The sequence below is a fragment of the Triplophysa dalaica genome, chromosome 7 (assembly GCF_015846415.1).
Source record: "Triplophysa dalaica isolate WHDGS20190420 chromosome 7, ASM1584641v1, whole genome shotgun sequence".
Taxonomy (NCBI): domain Eukaryota; kingdom Metazoa; phylum Chordata; class Actinopteri; order Cypriniformes; family Nemacheilidae; genus Triplophysa; species Triplophysa dalaica.
Window position 1 is genome coordinate 11,801,794 of NC_079548.1, and position 22,208 is coordinate 11,824,001.

Here is a 22,208-nt window from a genome sequence, read left to right on the forward strand (position 1 = left end):
TAGATGAAGTATGAGTTTTTGTTTTTTGTGCATGGCCATTTCTTTTTATTGAAAGAGGAAATACAGACAGAGGGGGAGAGACAGAGAGAGAGAGAGAGAGAGAGAGAGAGGAGAGGGATGCCCTTACCATGGCACACAACACTGTTCTGTCTCAGTTTCAACCACGTGCTTCTTGGCATTCATCAGTGCTGTGATGAAAGTTCTTCACTGAATAGGATCTATTTGTAGAACAATTCACAAGTTACCTAATACCAACCATTAAATTCAAGGATATACACTCACATCCATTGTAAGATGTACAATGTAGTTCATAGTGACACCCCTAAATCTGAAAAACAAAAGAGTTAACCACCACTGCTGTATAATCTGAGCTGGTATCGTTCACATATACAAAGAACTCACTTGTATTGTCACATCACCACGCGTGGTGAGTGAAAGTCTTGGGTTCGCTCTCCATACAAAGTAGAATTCAGTTGGACAGACAACATATGACAAACAACTGTATGACTTTACAGATTTAAGAGACAGTATGTAGTGCAGACGAACAGTGCAAAGTAAAAATAGACAGACTGTACAAAAAAGACAATATATATTATACACATATGGACAGTATATACACAATATACACAAGATACACATTAAATATGCAGGTGTACACATGTACACAACCCTATAGGGCACACAGTACAGATATAGGTATGTACGTTTGGTAATGAATGGTTATTGTATTAGGTGCAATGCATGATGCATTATAGTCCATGAAACTGTAGTGCATGGTAAAAAGAAGTGTGAACTTGTGGAGTGTATCAGTCAAATAGCCCTCGGTCTCATCTGCCCGAAGGCATTAAGGAGAGCAGCCTGTGATTCGGGTGGCTGGAATCACTGATGATTCGCCGCTGTAAGCGCAAAGGTGCAAGACCTTCACATGCCAGCAGATCACTTAACATACCACTGACTTTTTGTCTCTCCGAAACGGTATCTATAATTGTAGTCAGATCCAAATCTGATTAAAAAGAATGATTCATTCAAAAATCAGATATTATCACTTTTCAATAGACATGCGGAGGAGACCTAGGGTGGATGTCTGGACCTTTTATGGTGCACAAATTTCATGGTGCTATTGAAGGCCTCTTTCGCCGCTCATTGTAATTGCAAGAGCATCCAGTAAAATGCATCTTCTGTTGTGTCACACCGATACTGGCTTGAAATGGCATGAGGCTTAACTGAACAATAAAAACTCAGAGAACTTGTGTGGTCTGCACTAAGCCTTGTAAGATTTAGATTTACTGCACTCTGACAAGTTTACACATGAACAAACCCATGACAAACAGGCCCATAGGATGAGAACGACTGTCACCAGACAACGAGAGAAACAGAGGCACATGAATACAGTACATAACATTCATTTCGGATCGGTTTTGTTTACACTACACGTTCTTATAGACAAATGAAGGGAATGTTTAAATGATTAGATGACCGATAACATCTCAGAAGTTAGCCATATCTAGCAAGGTCAAGATTAAGTTTGTAAATGTGTTCTCATACAGTAATTTTTTAGGAATTTAGATGAGAAACTTTGTAAATGACATGGGTTTTTAAAAAAACCCATTGAAACATATCTAATTTGTTGTAAAACATCTTTATATTGTTGAAGGTTTAACCAAAAACATTTTTTTGTTTTGTATGGCATGGATTAAGTTCATTTGTGACATCATTTTGTTCTTTATATTCTTTTCAAACCCACATATTTCGGTTCAAATCAAATACAAGTCTACTGACACTCCAAGTGCATGAGACATGAGATCTCTAGTTACACAAACAACTTGTATTAAAAAAAGACAGATAACTTTTTATCACTGTGGGGCACACACAGGAATGTATGGGGGAAAGATGTTGAGAGGGTTGGTATACCCAACATCATCATGACTTAAAACAAGAAAACAAGAGCTTTAATACAATAATTTATTACATTTATATAGTGCTTTTCTGGGTACTCAAAGCACTTTACACTGAAGGAGGTGAATCTTCTCAACCACCACCAATGCGCAGCATCAACCTGGATGTTATTTGAAGGACATCCTGGGTTATTAATGACCACAGTGAGTCAGGACCTCAGATTAAGGTCTCATCAGAATTCTTGTATTTTATATTTTTAAATGATCTATAGATAGAGCATTGGATTATGTACTGTCTCTGTCCAGTACCAACATGCTCTTTAGAAGCAATATAAATGCTACTACTTTTTTTATCACTACTCTGTTACGTATCTCTACTACTAAGACGTCTTGGATCTTCTAAGGTTGACCGTATTTAGAGGGATTTATAAACACTAAACAATACAGAAATGATTTTGGTGAGAGTCACGAAAGGTTTTATTAAATCAGTAGTAAAAATGCAATCCAAGAACGTAGTTATAAGTTAACATCTTTTCTCCAGAAACAATTCTTTCTTCCACATTTATTCCCATCATTAGTTGTGTGAATGAATTCAAAAATCTGTTTTAAATTATTATGTACAACACAAGTTTCGGTTGCATGAGAATCATCGTCCTCCACCATTGGCTGCACCTCCTCCGCCTCCGCCTCCAGACTGATCTTGAGCTCCAGACATCATCAGGAAAAGAACAAGAGGGACGATGTACATCCACTGGTGATAAAAAAGAACAGAAAAACAAAAGGGTTTTAAAATTTGTGTGAAAAGCATTTAAATGATGATCCGTCGTGTCAAAATTTGGTGCAGGGCAATAATAGGTGAATTGATTTAACAGACAAGATTTCCCAGGCACACGATTTTCAGTTTCATCATTCCTCACTCTCTTTTGTTCAACCTCCACCACTTGCTGATTTGTACAAATTATTTCCACAGGAAAGGAGAAATGAGACTGAAAAAAAAAACAGGTAAAAGTGAAGCAAGCAGAGTGGGTCATGAACGTGAGGTGGAGATGAGCTCTGCTCACCAGCTTGAGACCGTATCACCCAATAATATAAGTGGGCAACCTGATTGCTGAAGGCATAAGAAATCTTTGAAACTATTAACATCCAGACACCTCTGATTTGATCATGACCCGGCAGGAAAATTACATAAAAAGGCCCACAGACAACTGAATGTCAAGCTGAAAGAGGAAGAAATCAGAGGACTTTTGGGTGCGCCTACAGGCCCAAATACACACACACACACACACACACACCAAAATACAATGAAAGCAGCTGGAGTGAAAGAGTAACCAAGTTACTAAAATGGGATTTCAGTACTTGAAATGAATGAAATCAGGTCTGCTCTCTGGCGCCCCCTGGTGGGGTTTGTGCTGAATTGGTGGCCATGAGGAACACTGCTCCTCCCAGAATCAAATACCACTGGAACACAGCACAGACCAGCACAAAGTCAACACAGACATAGCAGAGTCACAGCATGGTGGACACAGAAAAGCAGACCACAACACACGCTGCTGCAGAATTAAGAAAGGAAGTTAAAACAGGGATGTTAGTCCTAGTAATATCATAGACTGCAGCAGTTCAGGACTGGACAGGATAAACAAATAACATGGAGAAAAGCAGAAAAAAAAAAAAAAAACAGTTAGCGCAAAATAAAACAAAAGCGTGGTCAGCTTGGGAACGGTAATCCTCAAATATAAAACAACTGATAAGAAAATACAAAAGGCAAAGAATAAATATATGAATACCAAAGAGCCATAGAACTAATAGCAGGAATAAAGGCCTCTCGGAAAAATAGTTATCCCACAGAAGAAGGTTAAATGAAGGACGAGAGGGGAGCTTTTCTAACAACAAAGCTGGGAAAAAGATCTCATTTATAATTAGTCTAACACATAAATGTTAATGAGTGTATTCATCATAAAGCAGAAATCAAGAAATACTCACATATTTGGCAAAGAAGGATTTCTGTTCTTGTGGGTTTTTCCCTTTCTTTTCCATTTCCTGTTCCATCCTCTCAATGTAAGGCGCCGTTTCAGGTCTAAAGAAACAGACACATTTTCATACAAACTTAAAACGGACCCTGTCAAGTATCCAATACAAGGGCAGAGTATTCACAAAAAGTGTACGATATTGTAGGAAAGAAAAGTAGGAATTGCTCATTGAGTCAACATCTTTCAGTTCATTTAATGAATGAATACCTAAAAAAGGTTCCAGCATGAATGTAGCTGATTGTGTGTGTTTGTCCACTTACACAGGTGCAGTGACTGGTGCCACAACACTTATTGTTGTGTTAAAGACTTCCAGGTCAACTTCATCTTCCACCTCTATCCCCCGACATGACCCAGGGATTGTCACTATGGAAATACCGATAACATATCCGCTGACATCAGTGTGAAGAGTGATGATATCACTGAGATGGGACTCCACCAATGAGCACTTTGAAATGAGGGAAGATAGAGACAATGCTTATAGGTGAAATATATCCAATTTTGCTCAAAAATAATAAACGACAAAGGACGCGAATGTGCACAGCTACATATTTAAAAAATTAACTCGTTTTTGGTGCAACAACCTGAATTTTAATGTGTATCCAATGATAATGTTTGGCAGGAGGGAGAGTTAACTTACAGCTCTGACAAATGCAGTAAGGTGACCATCATGTTGTCTCTCTGACTGCCGATCTGCCTGCAGAGACACTCTAGGCACACGGATCCTATATAAACCATCAACTGCAGCCACGTCCTAAAAGACAGAAGGACATCTATTCAACCTTTTTCAGAATTAAATTAACATCTTCACGTTCCTACAAATGGGACGTGTGTTCTCACCTTAAGTGTATTCCTATCTTTCTCTGAGAGTTGGTTTTGAGAGAGATACACGCTGCTCTCTCTTCCACCCCTGAACTGTAGAGCACCACGAAGGCGAAATCTGGGGACATCGTCTATCAAACAGATCAGCAGTGATGATTTCACGACAAAATTAACTTCTATAAATCTTAACAATGATTGGTTACTCACCCACTTCAAAGGAGTGCTCGATTGGCACAGATAATCCGCTGAAATCTGTGTCAAGGCCATCTCCTGACTGACATAGACACAATATCACTTATTAAGCCATAGTGACAGTGACAATTGCAGTTGCATTAAAGCAGATTTGATAGCAACGCTGAAGGCTAACCACAAGCAAGCCCACTCCAAATCCACATAATATAAGTATAAGATATTGCGAACATGCACAACTCACCCTCCGACCATTATTGCATTCGCCAGATTCAGGCCATAATAACGTTATAGTTGAAAGGAAGGGCAGGATAACAGACAAGGCTCTGATCGTCGCCATTTTATCGCGACTCGCGAGCCTTGAGAGACTCGTTTAACCGGAACTAGAGTCTTTCAAAACAAAAGTCCTAGAAACATAAACGTTGTTGCTTAATTAAAAAAGATTTATTTCTAAAGCAGCCCTTTCCTCTCTCTTATTCTAGAGTTTAGATCATTTCAGTACTTTAATTTAATTTCTCCAAATGTTTGAGTTTTTTTAAACCATGTATTTCAGTAGACAATACAGTAGATACGTAGATAACGTAATGTTAGACTTTACAATAGAGGTCTTCAGCTCTTTAGATATGTTATGTTTAGTCAAACCAATATATTTTTTTATTTTCTCAACAATCGTACCATCAACCCAAGAATCTTATTAAAATAGATACATAAAATAATATTTATGATCGTGTCGTGAAACTCTTAACTGTGAAAATGTGATTCTTTCGACACTAGAGGCGCCACTGAGCATGTAGAACGGATGCATTGAAGAGATGCTGAAATCTCTCGCACTATCGCCGGGCACAGTGGCGTGTGCCTGTAATCCAAGCTACTGGGAGGCTGAGGCTGGCGGACCGCTTGAGCTCAGGGGTTCTGGGCTGCTGTGGACTATGCCGATCGGGTGTCCGCACTAAGTTCGGTATCGATATGGTGCTCCTGGGGGAGCTCGGGACTACCAGGTCGTCTAAGGAGGGGTGAACCGGCCCAGGCCGGAAACGGAGCAGGTCAAAGCCCCCGTGTCGATCAGTAGTGGGATCGCGCCTGTGAATAGACACTGCAGTGCAGCCTGAGCGATATAGCGGGACTCAGTCTTTTGTGTTATGCATCACATTACAATTTTTAAGATGGATTTACTTAAAAGATTGAATTATTATATTCGATTTTTTCCTTATTTGTTTAAGCAACAAATTAATGTGCCGCTTTATACATCATCCTATGTCTTCAAAATATATTAGGGTGATTTAAAAAAATAAAATAACCTAAAATGGTCTATTTAAACAACATTAAAATCTTTAGAAAATAAGAACTGCACTGCCCCCCACTGTTTTAACAGTGAAATGACACCTGTATTTTATGCAACATGAATCCCGACCAGCTGGAGCCGCTATTCACATCTTTGTCGATATTTTATCAAATAACACACAAAGTGTTTCCAAGCTCAGTGGCTCAAATTTCGTCAAACAGATGTATTTTGAGATGTGTTACAGGTTAGTAACTCTTGATACATTTGGAAGTCACACAGTCACAAAAATGGATGCAATTGCAAGACATGGACGCTAGAGAGTGGTTAAGTAACGCATGCTAGCACACCTACAGTGGCCTAAACAGTTACCCCCATTTGCCTTTCTTTCTGCTTTGTGTGTACGCTAAACTTTTCACTATAATGTGAACGTTTCCTGTCACAAGTGTAGGAAACACTTCCATAAATAAGTTAAGTAAGTAAGTTTCATAAATAAGAGATGTTTTCTTTTTTAAACAAAAATATAATTGTACATAATAAATAAATAAAATATATAATAAATATAACAGTTATTTTCTTTATCACAAAATAACTGTTTTAATAACTATAATTGTATTTAATAGTAATGTTGAAATAGATGACGGAATGATTTAGAAAAGCAGCCTATAGGAGTCCTGCAAAGGGATACACCATCCAATTTTTTTCTGTCATAATTTTCTCACCCTCAAGTTGTTTCAAACCTGTATACATCTCTTTGCTCTGTTGAACACAAACAAAGATATTTGGAAAAATGTAAACAACTAACTGTACTTTGTCTGCAACATCATTGACACCACCATAGGAGGAAAATGTATTTGATCATTTTCTGTTGATCACAAAATGAAATGTTTTGAAGAATTTAGGAAAGCAAACAGTTCTAGGGCACCTTTGACCTCCACTTAAATTTTTACTACTATGGTAGTTTTGATAGTTGCTAACAATCTTCCAAATAACTTTCTTTGTGTTCAACAGAACAAAGACATTTATATAGGTTTGGAACAGTTTGAGGGGAGTAATTTGTGACAGAATGTCCTTTTTTTTGGGTGGAGTATCTCTTCAATCCTATTAAAAAAGCATGGTGATAAATAACTGAAAAACTGGCAGATAAAATGTCAAGAGTATATTTCAGCAAATTTTTTATTTGAATATATACTTTCGACACAGCAAAATCTCGATTCGTTACTCCATAGTTTTGACGAGTTAACTGTTATTCCAAATTGAGATAAAAATATTGCAAATTACCTTTTTCGTTGGTATACTGTATGTTTTCTAGTTCTTCAAGAGAGTTAAAAAATATGTCTACACAAATATTTTACATCCAACAACTTGGTAACTATCCACATAACCGTCCTTGTAAGAAATTTAATTAACTGTCAATATGATTATAACAGCATAAAAACATTTGCAGGATGAACGCTAACTGCCAAAGGTTGATCAATGTTTAGATCGATTACAATCGATTACAATATGTATCCCACGATTACTTATTGCTCCATTTCTATTGTTCTGTAGAGCAAAGTCGATGTTTGTCTTAACACAATTCCCCTCAAATCAATACTGCACTGTGTCACACAGTAAGGCATATAGGGACCCACAAACTACCATCAAGTACCATGGCAAGACACAAACCAACACACACGTTCCATTACATTAATCAGATGACACTGGAGTAAGTGATATGGCATGGGGTATTGGCATTACCCTAACTAAACACGTCTCTCTGATAGCCTGTATGATTAATAGACCATTTCAGCAGGAGAGCTAAGGTTCTCCATGAACTCTCATGTGATTTCCAAGGCATTCTTACTTTGAAACCAATATCTATTCCATCCAGCCTTTGCTCTCTGTCAGCACAGCATCAGACAATAGTGTGGGAAAACACGCCTTCATAACTATAATTAGCCATCTCACTATCATAAAGGAATGTGTGTCATAAGACTCATGCTTTGAAATTTTAATGTAAAGGAGCATTACGTCTTACGGTATATGTTTCATTATGGAGCAGTCTTAGTTGTTAATAGTCTGTTTAGGAGCTGTGCATCTATGCATGCTTTATCTCTTTACCAAGCCAATATTTAAGCTGTAATTTAATCAAATAGATTAGAATAGCACTTTGGACCAGTTGGTGTCTTGTTACATTGCTGATGTTTTCGAAAAATGAAATGCAAAAATTAAAGTGTCGGAGCAAAAGATGCATTCTATCTAAAAGCGAGTGCACACCCAGACCTGCCTGAAACGCCTTGTGTAACCACAACCCCACAAATCTACGTCAGTTCGTGGTATGAGTTGACTAGGACCGCCAAAATGTATTCGCAAGTAAGGTGGGCGTACCTGTCAGTATAATTGCTTTGGAACCTGATGTTCCAAATATTACATTTTTGTCACGCGCTTGCAGTAATCGACCAATCACTACGCACCGGTTAACTGGCAAATCATAGCACATTTCGCTTTACAGAGCTATGATCTTTGTTAAAAATCTGCACGTTTCAGAGAGGAGGAGTGAAGAGGAGACACAAACATGCACGGTATGTAGAAAATATACTGTTTTTGAACCTTAAATCGTGTATAGACCTTGCATTACATCAATTACAAATGAAAGTACTCATTTTAGCCGTGTCATATCACCCCTTTAAATAAAATTATGTAAATTTTGATGTGCTAATATTTTAAAATCCAAGAGGTCCTTGCCGAGGAGTTTCATATTTAAATGTGTCTTAAAGTTCCAGTGTATGAAATTTAGTAGCATCTAATGGTCAGGTTGCGAATTGCAAAGAACAGCTCACTCATCTCCCTCCCTTTGAAGCACTACGGCGGCTGACACAGAACTAGGATGTTGTTATGTTTTCACTTCTTTGCTGAAGGGGGTAACGTATTTACGACATTTTGCAGTTATTTCTGTTTAGGGCTACTGTAGAAACAACATTGCAGATTCCATGTAAGGGGAACCGCGGTGTATGTAGATAGAAATAGCTCATTCAAAGGTAATAAAAACATAACGCTTCATTACATAAGGTCATAATACACCCATGAACGCTTAGTTATTTATATTATATTGCATTTCTGTCCTCCAAAAAGTTACACACAGAACTTTTAACATGTCTGTAAACCCACAGAAAAGAACTCAAATATTGATGAAAGTGAATTACTCAATCAATAAAATTATTTGCAATAGGTGCATGTAGATAGTGTTCTTTGAGGTCTAGTTGATGGAAATAGAAGAGTATAAATAGCTTCTAGTGTGTGTGTCTGTGTGTACTTGTGGAGTGCAAGTCCCTTATTGCTCTCATTTGTTTCTTGCTCTCTTTGATACCTGCCTCTCAAGTTGCACTAGCGAAATATAGCAATCCTAATTAGAATTGATTCAAGGTTTATTGGAGTTTCAAGTATTGCTAAACTGCAGTTTTGGAAGAGTGTAAGTAAAACTAATACATCACATGATCAGTATTAAGAATTTAAGTGCCTGCCTAATTAATGTGTTCTGTGTCATCACATGTTCTCTTAAATAAAAGGGATGGTTAGAGAATTGAGCGATGGGTTCAATGGTCAGGTTTCAGATGTACTTATGTCACATCCTGACAGCGTTCTATCAGACTCATTTGGAATGGTGAGCCTTACTAGCAATGAGCAAATGTTGTTTTTAATGCCTGTGTCCAGGTTTTCACAACTATCTAGCCAAAAAGACCTCTATATCAGTGTGGCCTATCTGTCAGATTCATATTTGTTCGTGGGTGATCACAGGTACAAGATAGATTGTATTGTGTTTTCAAACAAACTTCTACAGAGGGGGAAAAGTTATATCGAGCACATAAAAAATCATGAAACATTTTCAGGGTTAATAAAGATGACCATTTTTGAGGGAACTGGCCTGTTTAAGAAGATAAACAGTTAACATTTTGCCTTCGTTACAATGTCTATCCTGGTTTTACTCTGGTCTCTTTCTTTACTCTGGTCTTCTTGCTGCAGACAAATTGGATTCCGATAAGATCTCAAGTGACACTTGTTGTGTGACTCTCCCTCCCTGCATCGTTTTTTTCCTCGCCCGCCCTCCTCAAAGTTTCTTAAGGATGGTGGGGACAAGCTTGCCAAGGGAGGAGTAAATAAAAAGGGATGACAGATTTGTAAAGTATAGTAGAAAGAAAAGTGAGAGTGACCGACATATGACAACCCACCATGCCTGAACCAAAGAAGCCAGGTAAGCCTTTCATTTATGATTCAGCATTTATAACAGCAATTTATCTTAATCATCACTGTTTTTATTTATTTAACATTACACTTATAGAAACGATGCCCTTTTCTAGTTGTATTGTTAAGTTTCTGTCCAAGATTTGTGTTTCCTCTGTAATCATATAGTTGACGTATATGCCAATAAGATGAACTCATTGTCAATTTCAGTTACTGGCCAGTCAAGAATTGAATCACACCCTTTGTTGACTGAGAAAAACAGTCTCATGTGGTTAATGTTTCTGAATCAATGGTCTGAATGTATTACTTATTGTAAGGAGATGGTTACACCATCTTAGCTCTGACAGGTGGTGAAAGATTAGTTTTATAGGTTAGTTTGGCAGCAACAGGAGTGAGATATCAGTTTTATGTTTTGGCAGCAAACAGTGGATGTATAGGGGTCGACGTGACTAAACACAGGTGATACTTTTCTCGGTTATGATTTCTTGAGTCAGTAAAAATCAAGCAGTGATGAAAATAGCTTTGCATTACACATTAGTTTAATGAAAAACATAATTTTACTTTCAAGGAAAAAGCATAAAAAATGTCTAAATTCAGTTACAAATGAAGAGCTCTTTTCCAAAACGCATTAATTTAAACGGCAAATTTAAAAAAAAAATGAGTTTGTCATGCCATTTTGCTGTGTACTAAACCTATTCACTGCTCCATCAATGTTTCATGCCAAATCGCTGTATTTCCTTATTTAAAGTGTAAGGCAAGATGCAGTTTCTTTCCAAAACGCTATAAGTCCCGAACCTGTTTTTAGCCTAAATGCGATATGACCAATCAGAATTCGCTCGTTAGTGCTATTTGTTTGTGTTATATTTAAATTATTTGTTGTATGTGGTGGAAAATATTGAAACTTGAAATTGAAAATATTTATTTTATTTTACTATTTAGTTTGTGACTTTTTTTCTTTATTTGGCTGTTATTTATTTCATGCATTTGCATTTATTTGATATATATTCATTTATAGTATGAAAACCCTGATGTCATATGTTTAATGTTCTCTTGTTTGTTTGTTTTTATGAAATAAACCAACATTTTTTTGAAAAAAAGGATGGATTTGTAGCGTTTTGAAAAAAATAAAAATAAACTTTGAATTTATAATCGACAATATGGTTGTTTCATTTAACAATCATTGTTTAACATGTTCAGACTGAGCCAACAGACCCTTTTAAGAGGATTAATTGAATATTAACAAAATGTCTGGGTCTAGGTAAAAAAATGACATTTTCATAAAAAATTTCAAATGGATTTATAGTGTTTTGTAAAAGAGCTCTTCAAATAAACATTACTCTAATACTCCCGGAGTAGATCATAAAGCTACATGCAATGTTGGCAGATTAATTTGTGTTTGCCCTGCAGATATGTTTTTTAATAATTGCCTTTGTGTAAACATTCATTGGTTGATTTACCCTGCAGGTGAAATTCTGAATTTAAAAATGAATCTATTGATTATTCTTTAAACCCTTCTAAGTACAGTACAATTCAAAATCAATCCCATCAGTGTGACATCGAGATCTTTACTTTATTACTGCTGATATTATGTTGGATAAGGATGACTGATGACCAAATAGACTAGACGGTGGAAGATAAACTCTGAAAGACACTGGCCCTCTACATGAGCGGGTATGGGCAGGTTTTGTGGTCCAGCTGGAAGTCAGCATTATAATATGACAGCAGAATAGTAAAGAAATTGCATTTGATTCATTTGAATGCACCAGAAAGTAATATAAAGAGATTGTGGCACTAAGATGCTTAACTGTGGAAAAGGAGGATCATTTTTGTAATTACTGTAAATGGAACAAGAAATTCCAGTAACTGCACATTGGAAACTGCAATAATTCTTACGCAGGTCATGTTCAGGAATTTATGCTCCAAAACATTTTTTTTTTTGAATGGAGACATTCAAACTGGCCAAACTGATCTATGGAACAGTAGTAAGTCATAGGGACACACTTAGCATACGCATAAGCAAGTCTTTTCCCCAGAATGACCTTTTAAAAACACGGGATCATGTCAGTATTTTTGCTATGTCTTGTGTGACCATTCCTTCCATGTCTTCGGTGTCTCTTATGATTCATTTTTTCCTTCTACTGTAACTTCGCCCTATTGCCTCACATGCGGTTGCGGCCAGTCTGAGAGCATGACATCAGCAGTGTCAAATAACTTGCCCCATAAGTAAGCAGTGACCTGCTACCCCCTTACCCCTTTGTCTCATTTAATTTCTTTTCATTTCCCATTTTTTCATCATTTATCCCACACTCACTCTTCAAGGACCACACATAAAAACTATCTTTTCCCTTCACTGATTCTTACATTTTACACTCACATGCTAGGTCCTTCCACCCCACACACAACCCTCTTTGCTGTGAATGAAAGCTTGTCCAGATAAAGTCTGACTGGATCTCCTGGAACCATAGTTACTGTCGGGGAGCACGATTCTTTAATAAACAGGTTCCAGAATAGCCTCGCGGCCTTGAGGAGTCGGTAGGGTGTGAACTTTTACAAATGGACATGTTGACAGTGGTCATGTGTTTAGAGACGGGTGTGCCCCTGCATGTTGCTCTGTGATAATAGACTTTGTAATAATAGTACTACAGTATAACAGTGAAGTAGGACTGCACAGACACGATCTGAGATTATTTCCAGGTTTTAGCATGGCAGTTAAATGTCATGTCACAATACTGTCATTATTTAATCATCCAAATTTTCCTTCCAAGTCTGTATGATTGTTTTTGTTCTGCAGAACACAGAACAAGGTATTTTAAAGAGAAAGCATATAGCCAAACAACATTTGCCCCAATGACTTCTATTTCTAGACACACAGAGACTTTTCTCAAAATATCTTCTTTTGCATCTCACCGAAGAAAGAGTCATATACAGGTTTTGAACGACATGAGGGTGAATAAATGATGACAGATTTTTGTTGGGTGCATGGACTATCCCCTCGTGCCCTGTAATCCAAAGTAAACCAGAGTATTAAGAAATATTCAAGGTTTTGTTTTATTTTTAATCTAGTTTGTATCTTCATACATCCCCAGGGAGTTTTTTGTCTAAATAATCCAACAAAAGTGTATATCTAAGTAAATCCACCCACACATTCACACATTGACAGGGACGACTGGGTGTCCTGGCATTCAACGTCTCATTTCTTACTGTGCTAGTATAGCCTGACCTTATACCATCATCATCACAATGCTCTCTTTGGCATGTGTCTTATTCATGATGGATCGCACACAGATGTATGAGCGCACACTTTTAAAGGTTCAGAAATATGTCCTCCAACATAACCGTAATGGGATACGTGTTGCATGACCTAATATCGTACTATGATAACTATGACGGTATCATAACTGCTATTGAATATTTCATACACCAAGACTGCTCAGTTCTGCTCCTGGAGATCGTAAATCATGAAATATTTAAGAACCTAATGTCCTTGATAAGCTGGTTCAGGAGTGTTTCATTAAACTCTGCAGGAAGGTAGATATCCAGGAGCAGGATTGAGCACACCTGCTCTGGACCGTGATCCCGTTTAAAGAAGATAAGACCAGAACAATCACAACCAGGGTGCCAATTTGTGTCTGTTTATCTCTGTTAAATCTTCTACATTTCCATCACAGCGTTACATCTTCTGCTTCATCGGCGTCCCTGGTATAAATCTTATCCATATATGTGCTATGGAGAGAGAGAGAGAGATATTGCTGTCAGAGGCTGCTATTTATTTCAACATCACATAAGTGTTTGTCAATGTTTAACAATAGCCTGTCTTTAGTTTATAAATACTGGCGATACTAATTAATTATAAAATATATTACATGTTGAATCATGAAGTATTTCTTCTGTTTATATGTGTAAACCTGAAGACTGATTTTATGTTTTAAAATTTCTTCTTTCCTGGCTCAACTTGAACCCTGCGACACTATCAAAATACACCATCGTTGTCAATAGCATGAGCCTGGGGTGGGGCTATCTATTTGGTTAACCAATCAAAGATGACAAAGAGGAAAACCAGCCTTTTTTGATCACCTTAGACAGTTTTGCATATATAAGAATATAGCTGAAGTTATATTTAGTCTAACTTTAAATCTTTAATAGCTTCATATAGATTATACTGTAATTACATACATAATGACGCACAGCAACCAGTTTATTTTTATTCTCTGGCTACATAAACCATGACCAGATATCACCCTGCTTAACTAGTGTAAATCCCTCTTCCTGCACAGTCACCGTTTTCTCGCATCCCAATCTCCATGTTTGTCCTCGACCACTCATCTATCATTTAATATAAATATGCAGGAAGGAGATGTTTACGATCTAAGTCTATAACTCAAATCATCATGTCCGTCACCCACAGTGGGAGACTGATAGTTATTGCACCATCACGGTGAAGTGTTTCCCCTCTCTGCCAAAAGAATCACTCTCTCATCCTCATAAAAGAGGGAAGCTTCATCATCTGCCGACGACCCTCCGTGCGCTTGTATCCACTCCAAATGTTTCTAATGCCAGTGGCACTTCATCACACTCCTGCTTGTAAAAATAGCTACTTTCAATCTGGATCCCTGTTGAACGAGGCCTGAGAAAAAAATTATATCTTTTTGGATGGGATAATTAATTTTAGAAACACCAACACGTCATGCATTTCATTCCAGTTACTTTAAAATGCTCTTATTCTCAAATTGTAACTTTTTAAATGAAATAATTTAATTTATTTATTGGACATCAGTCCATATCCTCCAAGACCCAGATCAATACAAGACCACCAAAGACTCACACGACAAAACTAGATGGTAGACCCCTTAAAGTCCAGACCAACACTAGACCTCTCAAGTCCATATCCTGATTCTTGATAGTCAAAGAATTGTCTGTCCATCTTAATGAACTGAAAGTTATTGTAGCCTTTATTAACTCAACTAGTTTTTAGTTCAGTTACTTCTTTAAGGAGCCATCAAATTGTTACAAGTTCACTGTAATGGTGAAGACACTTGTTTTTCATGTAATTATCACTTTTAGCTTATGACCCATGCAGAACAAATTTAAGCCTTAAGACCAAGACCCCATAAACGTTAAATATTATTTATTTTATTTTTATTGTTTATTTATATTCAATAAAACATTTTTACACGCATTGCAAAATGGATTTTTACATATTAAAAGGCCTTTTAGGATTGGTTGGCATGACTGTATGCTACACTTTCGAGTGGCAGAGATCACAGTTTTCAAGTGTTAGTCACACCTCAAACACCACAGGCTGGTTGTAAACACTCCAAGCGTCTTTTCAGATTCTGTTTGTATAGCACTGTATGTGACAAGTCTAAAATCATCAAGACCATATATAGCCGGGGTCTTCAACTACTTTTCTCTGAGGGCCAGAATCCAAAAGTATAAATAGGATGCGGGCCAGTTTCAATATCATATTTCTTGTTATTTTGTATTTCCGTTATTTATTGCATTTTGTTCCTTTTATAATGGTTTTGTTGCTTTAACTTACGGGTCATAAAGCATGCACACAAATATTGCATCCATATACCTAATCTGAAATAAAATGATATTTAATTAATTTAATAATAATAATAATAATATATTAAATATTTAATAAAATAATATTTAATTAAAAGGGATATTATATATAGTATAGGGGGCTATGAGAAGAATATTTGTCAACATTAATGCGGGGCAGAATGGCTTGACATGTTTACTTAAGACAAACAAAGTGAAAGCTTCAGGGCTCCTGCTCCCAGTTATTACATCCAAAGATGTCTGGAAAATCTGACACCATTAAAGCGTTGGTTTGGCCAAAAATAAAAATTCCTGTCATCAATTACCCACCTCGATGGCATTCAAAACCCGGAGAACACAAAAGAAGATATTTTAAGGATGTGGTAACAAAACAACATTGGCCCCCATTACCATTGTATGTACACAAACCGCAAAAACATTTTTCAAAATATTTTCTTTTGTGTTCTGCAGAAGAAAGTTATACAGGTTTTGAATGTCAGAAGGGTGAATAAATGATGCAAAATGTTTTTTTTTTGGAAAAAACTACCAATTTAACTACATTTCAAACAGTAGGAAGAGATTTTCCTTTAAAGATGTAGATATCAAGTGTGATAGTTTCTGTGGCCTGACAGTCTGTTCTTATCATGCCTAACCATTATATTATCTTTGACTGCATCTGTATTTCAACTGTGCTGAAAGCTTACGGCTTAAAGATGGCATTTTCCTATTGCGATAGAGTCACAGCCACTGCAGGAGCAGCGGTGAAGGAAGAGATACAGACAGTAGTGAAGTAAATGTCTCAAGAGATTAACTCAGTGTACATTCCACAGAGGTTTCCTAACAGAACATAGAGAGCGAGAGTGTTTTGTCAGCAAAGCAGAGCGATGCACTTGAAGGTTTATGTACTAAAGTGAGCAAATTCAGAGTGCGGCCACATATACGAGTTTAAAGTGCTGATGCTGGAATTTCATACTGTTCTCAATTTCAGTGCAGTGTGTGGATGTTTTACTGGGTTTCAGAATAGCAGTGTGATCCATGAGCCTGGCGCAAGGCGAAACAGTAATGGCTATTATGCTTTAGTGTTTAGACGCTTCCATATTTGTATCCCTCTGAAATGAAGAGGAAAGAAAACAGACATATTCTTCAGTCTGTTTATAGATTTATGTGTGAAGATGGGGTGTACGCAGTCACAGAGGAGGCAAAGGAGAGGAGAGGGATTAAGACCAACTCGTTTACACTCTCATGTGATGTTCATGAAACATACACTTAGACACCCGAATCTACTCTGTGCTAATTTAACATGGCCACATTTAATTTGTTGGTCCTCTTGGTTACCTCTCTTTGGCCCTGTTCTGTTGCTCGCCAGAAGAAATTATTAAAAATTGTAAGAAATGACTTGGTAAATTTAGTTAAAGTAATGGTTTATGCAATCATATGTCATTAAAACCTGACACTTTCTTCTGTGTGACACAAAGGAAGATATTTTGTGAAATGTCTCAGTGGTTTCCATTGACGTCAATGTGGCAGTAGTTATTCACCATTCATCAAAATATCTCCTATTTAGTTGGGCAGGAGAAAGAAAGTCATTCAGGTTTACAATGACAAGAGAAGGTGTGCGTGTGTGAGTGTATGTTAAGTTTTAGCACCTTGATTGTGTGTATCAGTGATCAGAACCAACTTGAATGACAGAGGCAGCGCTGACGAATGGTTGCCAAAGAATCCACCAAGGATGGGGTGACATAGTAAAAGCAAATCATAAAAATGTGTCTGCCTGTGTAGAACATAACACAGCTGCATAAATCTACTGATAATTTACTACTGTGTTTTAACAACCTATCTCACTGACAGGCAATTTCATGTAGACCAAATGACTTACCTACTGACTTAAAGGGACAGTTCACCCAAAAAACAAATTCTGTCATCATTTACTCTCCCTCAAGTTGTTTTAAATCTGTATACATTTTTTAGTTCTGATGAACACCGAGAAAGGTACTTCGAAGAGTGCTTGTAACCGAGCAGTTCTTGGTCACCATTGATTACAATAGTAGGAAAAATTACAATGGTGCCCCAGAAATGTTTGCTTTCCTACATTCTTAAAAATATCTCATTTTTTGTTTAACAGAACAAAGAAATGTACTATGCATCTATGGTAGTACCCTGTGACTAACACCAGCATATTCTTGGATGTTTATCCCTAAAATGGTGCCTAAAAAAGTAGTTGCCTGACCTTTATCAGCTGAATTTTGCTGGTCCGTAAGCTAAATGAGTACATACCAAAGTGGAGAGGCGTGGACATTTTTTGCAAGGATAGGAGGCAAGACAAATAAAATAGATTAATAGATGTTTACTCAAGTGTGTGAATTAGATTTGTTTCCATAGCAACAGCAAGCTACATGCACACATTGCAGTGCCAGCAGATTTATATGTCGTATTTTAATATTATAACTAAACTCTATTAAGCGAATTAAAGCTGCCAGACCTGTTCCTCACGAGTCCACAATGTCATCTCAGAGAACTTGTGTATTTCACAGTAATTATCCAAGTTGTTACATGTTCCTGTTCATGTAAAAAAGTGACCTACAACTCTCTTGTGACCCCTGTCCTTTTTTGGATGGACATCTCAGCCAGGGTCTTAGATCCTGAGGCAGGAGAAGCATTTATAACTCGCTGGATCTTTCTCCTCCGAGACAAGGAGATATACCAGAAGTGCCTGAGAACCATTAACGTATTGCGCCCTGAAAGACAAACCTTATCAAAAATAGACGTGTCGGGATGTGGGTATGCCGGCAGAGACCAGAACCTGAGGGCGGTCACGCAATCTGACCCTAGGGGCCAAGGCTAAGTGTGGTGTCTTATGTCCTAATGTTAAAGAGTAAAGGGGCGACCCCTCCCTCAGATCCGCGGAGTCAATCTGGGGCCAAGGTTGTGTCTTGAGGAGAGAGAGAGACACGGTTTGTGAGGTTGAAGGAGGAGGCTGGCAGTCTGGAGCAAAGCTGTTCACACCTAATGTTGACCAAAGGATAGAGGAGATTCTCAAATGACCTGTTTGTAAAACATATCAGCACTTTAAAAGATAGTTGATGTGTTGGAAAATGGGTTTATAATGGGGTCCACCCTTAAGACTAGTCACTTGAAAAGCTTTAAAGTGAATGGAATTTTGTTTCGTTATGGTTTATAGGTACAGCTACCAGAAATAATTTAGGATTTATTGTTTTAAGTAGCTTATGCAAGCAAATATTAGCATTCTGGGTCAAATTGTATGTATGTTGTGTTGAGTTGCCTGAATGTTCATGATGGTTGCAAATAAATTGACTCTGACCAAATGTATAAGTGTTTTAGTTTTGATATATAAAAGTTGCGGACTGTTTTGTTTCTAAACTATTATGGCCTCCTTTGAATACTAACTTTACATTTATTTTTTTCAGCTGCTAAGGCAGAGAAGCAGGAGACTCCCCCTGCTGGTATGTACCTGCAACTGTGATCTCTTCAGTCTTAAAGGGGTCATATGGTGTGAACACGTGTTTTTATGTGTCTTTGGAGTGTTTATAGTTGCCCATGCATGTATTAGACATGTAAAATTGCAAAAATTTAAGTGTCGGAAAACAAAAGATGCATTCTATCTAATCGCAAATGCTGCCTGAAACACCTCTTGTAACCACACCTCCACAAATCTACGTCAGTTTGTGGCATGATTTGACTAAGACCGCCCAAATGTTTACACAAGTAAGTTGGGCGTAACCGTCAGTACAATTGCTTTGGAACCTGATGTTCCAAATACTGCAAGAAGCGTTACATTTCTGTCATACGCTTGCACTATTCAACCATTCAATACACACTGGTTAACTGGGCTATCATAGCACACTTCACTTTTCAGAGCGCTGAGCCTTGAAAAAAATCAGTATGTGGAAAATACAGAGTTTTTTAACCTTAAATCGTGTATACACATTGCATTATATCAAAAACAAATGATAATATTTGTGATCATATGACCCCTTTAATACTCCTCCAGTACACCCAGTATTAACCGTTAAGATTTTTTACTCCTTCTTCAGAAGCAGGCAGACTCACTCTCTGTATCTCTTCTTTCACAGATAAGCCTGCAGAAGGTGAGTCACCTGAATAATCTCCAGATGCCTTTTGTCTTAATTCAGTCTGTCAGGGGTCCAAGAGGTTGCATTACTTCTATTAGTTTGTATAAGTTAACATCAAGTCAGTTATTATATATACTGTAAATTCAAACAACTTGTTCCAAACCTTAGACCTGAAATTTGCCCTTTATTACACATCAACGTCACTCAGCAACCACACCTGAATCAACTCGCAATTCTCTGTGAAGTGAACCGTTTAATAACAAACTATATTCCCACAGTTCATATAAAGGATTTAGTCAATCAAAGTAAAAATGACTGAACATAAAGGCAAATGCATAAAGATGTAGTCATTTGGTTGACTGGTAATGTCTACCTAATGCATATCTTCATAAAAAGAGCAAACTTAATTCACTCCTGTTGCGAGAACATTATGAAACCAGGAGACATTTTCTTGTTGCTGAATTGTATGAATCACAAAACAAAACAACAGTAGATTGCAAAAATCATAAAAAAAATCTGTATTTACAGTTCATATATCACACAATTCAATGCTTTGGCTATTTGTACTTTTTATGTTAAATGTATTCACAAATATATTCTTATCATTGTTTAAGCTGTAAGGTTTAGAGCTCATAACATTTAATTCAGTAATTTTTGCGCTTAATGTGCACAGAATCTGATTATGATAATGCAACACAGTTGCTCTATAACTGTACACCGTGTTGAAATATGTGCACTGTAGAAGATATTGTTATGTTCTAGAGCAGTGCCAAAGCACTTGGTAGGATAGTATGATGAAATGAAAAGGTGAGTGTGCATGTGTGACTACAAGGCTCTTTTTAAAAATATGTTTTGGATTTTTGTTTTATTGTGCAATAGAAATATACTGTTTAAAATGAAGAAAGCAGAAACGGATAACTCAGTTTTTATTCATTTTTATAAATCATGATTTTCATTCAAATAGAATCTGACCTTTTATTTCTGAAATATTTCACAAAAACAATAGAGATACTGTTTAGAGATACTTGAAATATTTTTGATTGAAATTTAGTTATCTTAGCAGTCATTTTCAGTAAGTTCGAGAGGCCCTTGGAGTCCCTAAATATACAAGAAAATATACAATAAGAAAATATACTGCACACAGAATTTTATTTCATATATTTAATGACATTTCAAACCAGTGCCCTTGGTCCAACATGACGGTTCAAGATATGTTTGCATTAACATGTGCTGAAAACAATGTTTGAGTTTTTTTTCAGTTTTCCAGAAACAATGTTTGAAGTTTTTTCTTTAACAGTAGACTGAGTACAGGACGCCCAGACCAACTGTCTACTTTGTAATTCAGTAGTTATGCTGTATGGTGTTGTATGTTGGTGTTTGTAACACGTCTCTCTTTATGTGCTGCTTTATCCTAATAATGCTTTCATTGTTTCTTGTCATTTAGCGGATGAGGGCCGTGATGGTAAGAGAAAGAAATCCTCCTAATGTCTCGCCATGTGTGCGTTTGCATATTTGTCAAAGTGCTAGTTGCGTCGTTGTGATTCTGCACATAAACAAACGTCAGTCACTGTCTCTGTCGGTAGCCTATACACTAGCTCTGTCACAGGGGTTCTGACTGGCTAAATTGAGACCAATGATCAAACAATTTATTGACTTAAGTTTGCAGACCTTAACTGGTCGGGCTGGGAGACCAGCTGAAGTCCAGCTTGGCTAGGCATCTTAAACCAACTAAGATCAGCTTAAATCAACCAGGGTCAGCAAACCAGCTTAGTTTGGTTTAAGATGTACTGTTTTTTGCATTCAGATAAAGAATTTGCTAAAACAAATGAGCAAATATTTACTTCAGGTGAAATAAGTTAGATATATACTTTAAATATTATGGTGGGTATATATCAATATATGTGTGCTGGCGTGCATAAAAAAAGTTGTTTCAACCTCTGGCCAATTTTCCCTAGGTTTATTTTGCATGTTTTGTTAGATGTTTAAAAAAATCAATAGGTTTAGGTTTACTCCCCCTGACATGAATCTTTTTCCATAACCATCATTTTGATGTCTCACACGCAACCTTGTTTTATTTTTAAACTCTTGGTGTGGCAGACCAGACCCAAGAATCCAGGAATGTGTAGTATACTGATACTCT

The 22,208-nt window shown here is 37.1% G+C and overlaps 1 protein-coding gene and 1 long non-coding RNA gene across 3 annotated transcripts; one reads left to right on the plus strand and one right to left on the minus strand.

Annotated features, from left to right (window-relative positions):
* Nucleotides 1-2,348: 2,348 nt before the first annotated feature.
* Nucleotides 2,349-5,303, minus strand: emc10 (ER membrane protein complex subunit 10). Of its 2 annotated transcripts, XM_056753058.1 has the most exons (8): nucleotides 5,175-5,303; nucleotides 4,949-5,015; nucleotides 4,760-4,872; nucleotides 4,560-4,673; nucleotides 4,183-4,367; nucleotides 3,876-3,969; nucleotides 3,252-3,353; nucleotides 2,349-2,646 (listed from the first exon to the last, which is right to left on the minus strand). In XM_056753058.1, exons 1-7 carry the CDS (start codon nucleotides 5,268-5,270, stop codon nucleotides 3,267-3,269), a joined length of 756 nt encoding a protein of 251 aa, XP_056609036.1. In that variant the 5' UTR covers nucleotides 5,271-5,303; the 3' UTR covers nucleotides 2,349-2,646; nucleotides 3,252-3,266. The 2 variants fall into 2 exon arrangements, with proteins under 2 accessions (XP_056609036.1, XP_056609035.1); XM_056753057.1 differs by lacking the exon at nucleotides 3,252-3,353.
* Nucleotides 5,304-10,421: 5,118 nt separating this feature from the next.
* LOC130426714 (uncharacterized) lies at nucleotides 10,422-20,183 on the plus strand. Its single transcript, XR_008907220.1, has 3 exons — nucleotides 10,422-10,440; nucleotides 19,403-19,438; nucleotides 20,069-20,183. It is a non-coding gene; the product is annotated as an uncharacterized LOC130426714 (long non-coding RNA).
* Nucleotides 20,184-22,208: the final 2,025 nt, after the last annotated feature.